General features: G+C 39.5%; 1 protein-coding gene across 4 annotated transcripts in view; it reads left to right on the forward strand.

Annotated features, from left to right (window-relative positions):
• zbtb7b (zinc finger and BTB domain containing 7B) overlaps window positions 1-9,972 on the forward strand; it is a 23,202-nt gene that overhangs the window by 7,324 nt on the left and 5,906 nt on the right. The window contains exon 1 of one of the 4 annotated variants that reach the window (XM_016558994.1): window positions 7,322-7,375. The exons of 1 other annotated variant lie outside the window; for it this stretch is intronic. In XM_016558994.1, the coding sequence (XP_016414480.1) occupies window positions 7,337-7,375 (39 nt within the window). In that variant the 5' untranslated portion in view covers window positions 7,322-7,336. Of the gene's footprint in view, window positions 1-7,321; window positions 7,376-7,539; window positions 8,068-8,242; window positions 8,443-9,972 lie in introns of those variants that run through there. 2 more of the 4 variants (XM_016558993.1, XM_016558996.1) reach the window with 2 other exon arrangements.

Genomic DNA, 9,972 nt, shown 5'->3' on the forward strand with positions numbered 1-9,972 from the left:
TATTGCCCTACACCAACCCTACCCCTAAACCTACCCCTCACAGGAAACTTTCTGCATTTTTAGATTTTCAAAAAACTTCATTCTGTATGATTTATAAGCTTTTGTACCCGTGGGGACCACAATTTAGGTCCCCACCGTGACACGAGTCCCCATGAGTCTGTGTGTAGTCAGGTTTAAGTCCCCACCAGGATATATAAACCAGTACACACATACACACACACACACACACACACACACAGAGACACACACACACACACACGTGTGCACCCTCACTGCAAAGGCAGCTTCCTGTGTCTTTATCTTTCTCCCACTCTCACCTCATTTCTGCTTCTGTTTACACCAGCCTCCTCCTCTTCCTCTTCTCTTCTTTCGTTCTGCGTCTCGTCCTCAGCTTTGCTCTCTATGACACATCACTCCCCCTCCTCACTCAATCCACAACTCTGATTTCATGCTTTTCTTTGGTTTTTGCTGTGCGTTTGCTGTCGTTTCCCCCTCTGTCGCGCTGCTTCAATCTGCCTCTGGATCTCCACACACACACACACACACACTCTCCCACTCTCAGCGTTTCTTGTGTGTTTTCGAAGAACACGTCTTTATTTAGACAGAGGAAAGCGGTCTGTTTTCTTTTTTTAGATTGTGGGATTTTTCCTCAAATCTCAGACCCCAGATTCGTTCCTCTCTGCTTCTCGTCTCTTGTTCTGCTGCTGAGAACAGCTGCATTGGATCAGCTTGATGTTTTTGACCTTTTTAAATGTTTAATTTTGTGCACGCTCAGAAAAAAAGTACAAAAGCTGTCACTGGGGCAATACCCTTTCAAAATATACTAATATGCAGTCGTTAGGGATAAATATGGTACAAAATAAGGTGAAAAGGTACCGTCCCCCTTTTTTCTGAAATTGTTTGGTATTTTACTTACAGCCTTTATATATATAATGTATTATAAAGTATTTGAATGCATTAATTATGCCTTGTAATGCACATTATAATGCATCGTATGATGACCACCACAGTCATAACATATTATCATATTTAACTGTTCGTTGTTACACCTTTACAAAGCGTAATGCATTCATTCATTCCTTTTATTTATGAAGCACTTTACATCTGCAACTGCAGACCAAAGTGCTGTACAATCAACATACTACATACAATACATAAACAACAAACACTCAAGTATAAAAAAATGAATTTTTTATAATTCATTAAAACACAACAAACAAATCTTCACATAAATGTGAGCCTGCAGCACAAAAGCAGTGTTAAGTCGCTGGGGGATATTTGTAGCAATAGCCAACAATACATTGTATGGGTCAAAATTATAGATTTTTCTTTTATGCCAAAAATCATTAGGATATTAAGTAAAGATCATGTTCCATGAAGATATTTTGTAAATGTCCTACCGTAAATATATCAAAACTTAATTTTTGATTAGTAATATGCATTGCTAAGAACTTCATTTGAACAACTTTAAAGATGATTTTCTCAATATTTAGATTTTTTTGCACCCTCGGATTCCAGATTTTCAAATAGTTGTATCTCAGCCAAATATTGTCCTATCCTAACAAACCATACATCAATGGAAAGATTATTTATTCAGCAGAGAGTCTGATTTGAGCTGCGTGTTTTTGGTTTGTTTTGTGTTTTTGTGCACATCATGCAGTCCCTCTTGTTGATATTTGTGCTCTGTTTTTAGAGGGATGTTTTTGTGCACCTCAGACTATGATCAGTCTGATTTCTGGGATTGCTTAATGTCTGCAGTGAATCTGTGCCGTCGGTCTCAGTTCCACATTAATAATGCAGCGTCCCGCGTTCAAAAACTCCCCATGCAGCCGCTCACTGGCCTACTTTCAGTCACCGCAGCGCTCTCCTCTCGTCCATGCTCTGAGAGAACAGACCCAGAAACGACAGACCGTCTCAGAATAATTCTCACTGCTGAGTGTTTTTCTGCTCCACCTGACAGTATTAGGACATTGAGGGACCATCGTAAGGGCATGTTAACTTTTACCCCCGATGCTAAATGTGTGTAAACCGGTATTAAACCTCAACACTGTCACTGTAAGTTAGTTTATCTAAACATCACAGCAAAACAGATTTGAACAGGTCATGCAGGACAAAAACACACTTGGATTTTTTTTATTTTATTTTTTTATAAATACATAAAACATACGTGACCCTGGAGCACAAAACCAGTCATAAGGGTCGATTTTTTGAAATTGAGATTTATACATCATCTGAAAGCTGAATAAATAATCTTTCCATTGATGTATGGTTTGTTAGGATAGGACAATATTTGGCTGAGATACAACTATTTGAAAATCTGGAATCTGAGGGTGCAAAAAAATCTAAATATTGAGAAAATCATCTTTAAAGTTGTTCAAATGAAGTTCTTAGCAATGCATATTACTAATCAAAAATTAAGTTTTTGATATATTTACGGTAGGAAATTTACAAAATATCTTCATGGAACATGATCTTTACTTAATATCCTAATGATTTTTGGCATAAAAGAAAAATGTATAATTTTGACCCATACAATGTATTGTTGGCTATTGCTACAAATATACCCCAGCGACTTAACACTGCTTTTGTGCTCCAGGGTCACATTTTAGAATAAACAACATACTATGAAAGCCTGTTTCCAGGATAAAAATTAAAAAAAGATCATTCTGACTTTTTTTCTTGCAGTTCTGATGTAGACTCGCTGTTGTTATAAAGCCAGAATTGCATGATATAAACTCGCAATGCTGACGTTTTAACATGCAATCGCAACTTTATATCCCACAATTCATAATAGCGATTTTATATCATGCAGTTCTGAGAAAAAAAAGTCAGAATTGCGAGATAAAAAGTTGGTTACCTTTTTTATTTTTTATTCGATGTCAGAAACAGGCTTTCCTGACGTACTGTTAAAATGTAACATAATATATATATATATATATATATCGAATATAGAAGATCATCAGATCAGCACTCTATTCATTTACTAACTGCTTGTTTTCTTAAAAAAAAACACTAGCTTCTCTATTCTTTTCTATTCTGTCTGTTTTCTTTTTAACACTTGCGTATCATTGCTCTTTTGTTGATTCTGATTGCTTCCATTGTCCTCATTTGCTTTGGATAAAAGCATCTGCTAAATGACTAAATGTAAATGTAAATTCATCATTTTAAACTGAGCAATACACACTTTTAAATGTTATTTCACATATGTTGACAGTTGTGTGGTCTGCGTGTGCATGTTAGGTGTGTGTGTTTTATTTTCACAGTATATTTTGAGCACCGTCTCAGCTAGTGCATCTGAATTTCATTGTTTGTATCATGCAGTGACAATAAAGGAAATCAAATCAGATCAGATGAGTAATAAATGGAGACAAACACAAGTGACACGGTTTCCTGCGAACGCTTTTAGGAACGTCTATGATGAACTGCAATGTGTTTTGTTCGTACAACTGTCTCTGGTTCAGTAGATTTTTCTCTGGAATATGAAGTGTGTGTGTGTGTGTGTGTGAGTGTGTGTGTGTGTTTGAGTGAGAGGAGCTCATGCTTTCTGAACACACACACACACTCTCCATGGGTGTAATTGTTTGTGAGCTGCTCTTATTTTCTATCCCCTCCCTCAACTAAATCCTCACAGAAAAGCTTTGGTGTGTTTTTGGCGCTCGCTAACACATGTTTATCTCCCAGAGGAGCACAGAGGAGCTGAATGAAAACACACTGTACGGTACGAGCAAACACGACTCACTTTCCTCTAGACTCGTCTGAACTGCACTTTGTGTGAGTGTGTGTGTGTGTGTGTGTGTGTGTGAGAGAGAGAGTGTCTGTGTCTGTGTCTGTGTGTGTGTGTGTGTGTGAGAGAGAGAGAGAGTGTGTGTGTGTGTGTGTGTGTGAGTGCGTTACTGCACTTCCTTTGTCTGATTTATGTTTGTCATTCTTTTTAAAGTATTCCACATTCCAGAAAATGAATTTAAATTATCAAATTTTTTATTTTTATGAAATGTAAATTTTTTTTAATGAAATTTTTAATTAATATTTTATCCTTTTTAAATAGTTTTGTTTTTTGTTATTTTTACTTGCATGTACAGTAAATCTGCCCTAAACACATAGAGTTATTAATAAACATAAATTGAGCTGTATTTTTCAGAGGCCTGAAGCTGTATGTTATTAGTGCACTGAAATACACACTGGATTTCCTGAGTGTCTCTGATTACACGAAAGGAATAACGATTTGATCAAACTCTACAATAGCAACGCTCTTTTAGGGTTCGAGTAACATTTAATTTGACTATTTTTTCCGAAAGAAATCATTGTGGTTTGTGGTTCATTTTTATTAGAAGTGTTTATTGTCTTCTCTGCGTTGTGTCTGTGTTGTGCTCAGAGACTGATGAGTAAGATGAAGAAGAGATCTTGATTGTGTTGTGATGTGTGTTTCTGCTACGGTCATGTGTTCTGATGGATAACTGCACAAGACACACGGCAGATGTGTGTGTGTGTGGCATCGTGTTGCGTGAGCACGTTAAGGAAACCATATTGTCGTATTGTGATCGGGGAAGAACAGAAGTGAGCTGTCAGAGCAGCAGTGGGACGTGAGAATCCGCTGTGACACAAACAGAAACACACTCGACGACAGAGAGATGTTATTTCCACACGGCCGTCTCCTTCACAGAATCTCTGCTCGGATCAGTGTTCTGGAGCTGCTGAGGAGAGACGAAGCTCGGGCCGCTCTGATCATCTGAACACGCACACACTCAATCCTCAGTCAGATTAGCCTCCTGTTTCTCTCAATCGAGTCAAAATCAGCTTTCTGAAATAATAAAGCCGGCGTGCGAGAGACGCAGAGAACACGAGAAAAGAAAGAGCAGAAGATGGTGTGGGTGCTTCTTGTCAGATGAGCGTCTCTTTACTGTATGTGTTTGTCATTGGGCAGAGGGGGGGTCATTCTGTAGGTGTGTGTGTGTGTGTGTGTGTTTGTAAGAAAGCTGATTCACAGTGTTTCGTGTCTTTGAGCTGGTGATTCAGGAGCCGTCTGGAGCTCGTCCTACAGTCACACTCTCACAGATTTGACACGATAAAGGAGACCGAGATCGAATCGAGGCCTTGAACGACTGTCAGGTGCATTTAATGCAGAGACGCTCAAAGCTGACCTGAGATGGAAAAAAACATGCATATCTTTGTTTGTTGTGTTTTTGCATTGAACTTTTGAGTGATTTTTTTTTGTAAATTAATTTTAATATATTTGGATATCATGCAACATTTACTTCTGGCCCTTTTGGCCCTTCGTAGGTCATGGTCTGGACTTTAGATACTGTATGTGATGGTAGTTTTTTTTACTTTTTCTGGACCAAAAGTTGAATAAGCTTGATGTTGCTAATATAAGAGAAAGGATTAGTTCAGTCAGAAATCATCAGTTACTCTCTCTCATCTCATTCAAACCTGTATGAATGACTTTCTTCTGATACTTTGAAGAATATTTTGGGAACCAAACAACATTGGACCCCATTGACTTTCACTGTATTGACAAAAACACATTTCTCAAAATATCTTCTTTTGTGTTCCACTGAAGAGAAATGTAAATTCATTTCTTAAAAATCATTTTTAAATGAATGACATTTTTAAACTGCCATTTACACATCAAATTTATTATAAAAAAAAAAACATTTTTTTTTGGCATTTTTCACTTAAATACCAAATTAAAATGTCTTTTTTTTTTTTTTTTTTTAAGTTCTGTCAAAAAGTGCAAAGCAGAATTTCCCTGATTTTAACACTTTGTATAAATGTAGCTATTTTAAAGTAAAGGGGATGTAAAATTGTCACAATTTAAAGTTTCAATACTTTTTATTAAAAAGTTGTAAAAGGACACAATAATGCAGTTTCAAGCTATTAATATCTGTCCTCTTTTTTCATCGTGAGACAGAGTTCTAGTAACTGATGAATGATGTGTGTTTCATGGCTGTATGTTGCAGATTATTTTAAGTTAAATGTCCATGTGCTCATTCGTCAGGTGCTGGTTTTAACTGCTCGTTTTCTCTTTGACATAAAATCCCGTTTTGATGAATGATTGTATGCGTGTGTAGAGTTATGACACTCGTATCATCTGAGTGTCTGTACGCTTCATCTGTCTTGGTTTGATCAGATACGACAGATTTTCCAGGTTTAAAGACGTCTTGCTCTGTTTCTAAGTAAACTGGAAAGTTTCTGGGTTTCTGTCAGATGTGTTGTCTTGCTGGAATGGCAAAAGTTCTTTCTGTAGTAGTTTTTGTTTTTATAAATAACAAAGCGAAATGTTGACGTGATCTGTTAATGAGGCGAGTTGGTGTTGAAAGGCTTTCGGTGGCAATGATTTCATAGAAAACATCGCTGAGAATATTTCCATATGTAGAGACTGTTTAACTGATCCAGAGTGTGTGTTTGATCTGAAGTTTCATATTTACAGTTTGTGATCATTGTGTGTTATTATAGGGCTGGTTCTGTTTAGTATGGAATCTGTGGACAAACAGATGAAATTCAGAACAGATCTGATTTAAATTCAGAGCAGGTCCAATTTCAACTTGGAACAGATACAATTTAAATTCACAACAATTTAAATGTAATTTCAGAGCGGATCCAGTTTAAATTCATAGCGGATCCAGTTTAAATTCAGAGCGGATCCAGTTTAAATTCAGAGCGGATCCAGTTTAAATTCAGAGCGGATCCAATTTAAATTCAGAGCGGATCCAATTTAAATTCAGAGCAGATCCAATTTAAATTCAGAGCGGATCCAGTTTAAATTCATAGTGGATCCAGTTTAAATTCAGAGCAGATCCAATTTAAATTCAGAGCAGATCCAATTTAAATTCGGAACAGATCAAATTCAAATTCAGAACAGATCACATTTAAATTCAGAGCGGATCCAGTTTAAATTCAGAGCAGATCACATTTAAATTCGGAACAGATTACATTTAAATTCACAACAGTTCCAATGTAAATTCAGAGCGGATCCAGTTTAAATTCATAGCGGATCCAGTTTAAATTCAGAGCGGATCCAGTTTAAATTCAGACCAGATCCAGTTTAAACTGAGAACAGATGTGGTTCAGATTCAGAGCTGTGTGTTTGAGGACGTGATTTAAACACCATCATACAGTTCTTGAGCTCTTTCATGCAGTTTTCAGAAAGAAACGAGTGTGTGTAGAAGTGTGATTGTCTCCAGAATGAACGACTGAGACGGTGAGATGAAACCGAAGCTCTGCGGCTCGTGCAGGAGTTCCTGTGACGCTCTTCTCTCCTGCAGCTTCAGCTCCTTCTTTTGTTCTTCTGAACACCACATTTCAATTCTTCTTTCTGTCCTGCTCGGTTTTCACTCAAATGTCTCTAAAATTGATTTGTTTCTTACAGCTGTGTTTGGTGAGTGTCACGTTCATTTGTTCAGGTATCTAAAGAACTTTGCATGTTATTGAGTTCTTCAGTGATGAAGAATTAATGTTTTAATTTATTTGTGTATCTGCGGTTATTAGGATGCTTTCTGTGTTGGTGTGTGTGTGTGTGTGTGGTGTTGGGTTGTTTGTGTTTGATTCTTCACACCTTTACTAGTTAACCCTAGTTAACACGGCTCGGAAACCACTGAAGTTTCTCCATCTGTCCTTCCCAAAGCCTAATAAACACGCTGCATTAGATGGAAAATGCTGCAGTGACGGCGCAGTGTTGCTCGCAGGGCCGGAATCAGTCAGAAGATCATCCTTCCTGTCGCTGCAGACGTTGATCCGGACGCAGCTCGCAGCGGAGGGCGAGGGATTTTGTGTTTTCGGAAACTTGCGAGCGTTTCGAAACGAGCTGATGCTGATGGGAGCGAGGGGCACGTGGGCGACGGGGGGAGGCGTGTCAAACACCTTTTTCACAAGACAGGAAGACGAAAGGAGAGATAGAAAGAAGAAAGAGAGGAAGAAAGAGGTCCAGATCCCCACCGGAGAGCGTCGAACCCCGAAGTTTGTTGAAAGAAGCAGGAGAGACGGCTCAGAGACAGACAGACGGATGCTATGACACAGACAGCGGTGCAGGTTTTGTCTACAGTGCCCTGCTTCACTATGAAGGGCCGAACGGTAGGATCCGGGGCCTTATTAAATGTGACCGCAGAAACACGTGTGTGTGTGTGTTTGTGAGAAAGTCTTGGGCTTGATGTGTGAGTGAATGAGGCTGAACTGAAGTGGGGCTTGTGGTTCGTTAGGTGACTAATCTGCTCCGTCTCAATTGTGTAACATTACCAGAAGTCTTAAGACGCCACACCTGTTCCAGGGAAATCTTGTTTCGTGTGTGTGTGTGTGTGTTTTGGATCAGGTTAATCAGGTGTTGGAGTGTACTGTTGTTAAGCAGCACTCAAGGGTTTGGGAGGCCAGTATTATGGGCTGTACGGAGCCACCGGTCGTTAGGGGAAGCGGAGAGGTCGCCGGGGTTTTGGTGGAAAGTTCTGGGCTCAGGTGTGTGTGTGTGTGTGTGAATCTGGGATGTACATGTTAAACCTAAAGTTTGTTTTGCCTGTGTTTGTGTTCGAGGCCCCAGAGTCGCCAGCGATGGGCCTGTAAAATTAATCATAGTCAACGCTTCAGATGCATTTAATATTTTACCGTAATATATTGTGTGGGTTTTAATCATTAGAAGACTCTTGAGTCTTTAACTGTTTTATCACGCAGACATTTTTGTGACTGTTAACCAGTTTAGTAACGCCGCTTCTGTTTGGGGTCTGTTTGAAAAACGCATACAAAAAGACAATAAAACCAATCAAAATGAACAACTACAGCCAGACGGTGATATAACTTTTGAAGTGTTCAGTAACATGTAGTTTACAATCAGTGTGACTCTTGAATGTGTGTGTGTTGTGATCTGATAAAAATAGTGCCATTACTGTTACATGTGCTCTTATTCTCCGCCCGTCTCTCTCTCTCTGTCTCTCTCTCTCTCTCTCTCTCTCTGTCTCTCTCTCTGTCTCTCTCTCTCTCTCTCTCTCTCTCTCTCTCTCTCTCTCTCTCTCTCTCTCTCTCTCTCTCTCTCTTGCTGTGTCCTAATCCTCAGTCCGACGGGTCAGTTATGGGAGCGTTTGGTTGAGGCGGGTCAGTTACCCGCTATCACAGGGCTTTAATCTGAGCGGCCGCCTCCTAAACTGGCTGTGAGCGCGGTGCCAGGCGCTGGCATCCCTGAGAGAAAACAAACACATGAATCTCGCACACACACACACACACACATACACATACACACAGGCATCTCGCACACGCACACACACACACACATGCATCTCGCACACACACACACACACACAAACAAACACATGCATCTCGCACACACACACACACATACACATACACACAGGCATCTCGCACACACACACACACACACATACACACAGGCATCTCACACACACACACACACAAACACATGCAAGCAAGCACTCATACATGCATGCATGCATGCATACATGCACATGCACATACATACACACACACACAGGCATACATGCGTGCACAGACGCACACACACACTTCTGCACACAGACGTATAGCCTGTAAATATTTGTCTGCACTAAAGCAGTTTGTCTCGTCCAGGTGTCAGTGTCTCAGACTGTCAGATTCTGCAGCTGCAGCATCTCTAACCGCTTCAGTTCTTCTACTGGAATAATAAAAATATAGTAATGTCAGTAATGCTTATGAAAATATTAACAATACACAGTCAAATGCACATTCAGGGCATGTCTATCTGTCTCTCTCTCCCTGTCTCTCTTTCTCTCTCTGATCCGTTGATCCTGCTTGCTGGATTGGGTGTGTCCTAAATTAGCGTTTTGCGTTTGGGAGGAGGCCTGTGGGACGTTTAAGCCCTTATTAAAATCCTCCATCACATGAAGTAAAAAGCAAGAGGTGTGTGTGTGGGTGTTTCTAATTCAATGGCAAATTTGACATCTTTGTCTTATCTGACCAACAATCAATCTCTCCATATTTGTTTCCTCTTTTTTTTTTTTT

The sequence above is a fragment of the Sinocyclocheilus rhinocerous genome, unplaced genomic scaffold (genome assembly GCF_001515625.1).
Source record: "Sinocyclocheilus rhinocerous isolate Xijiao unplaced genomic scaffold, SAMN03320098_v1.1 scaffold828, whole genome shotgun sequence".
NCBI classification, from domain to species: Eukaryota; Metazoa; Chordata; class Actinopteri; order Cypriniformes; family Cyprinidae; genus Sinocyclocheilus; species Sinocyclocheilus rhinocerous.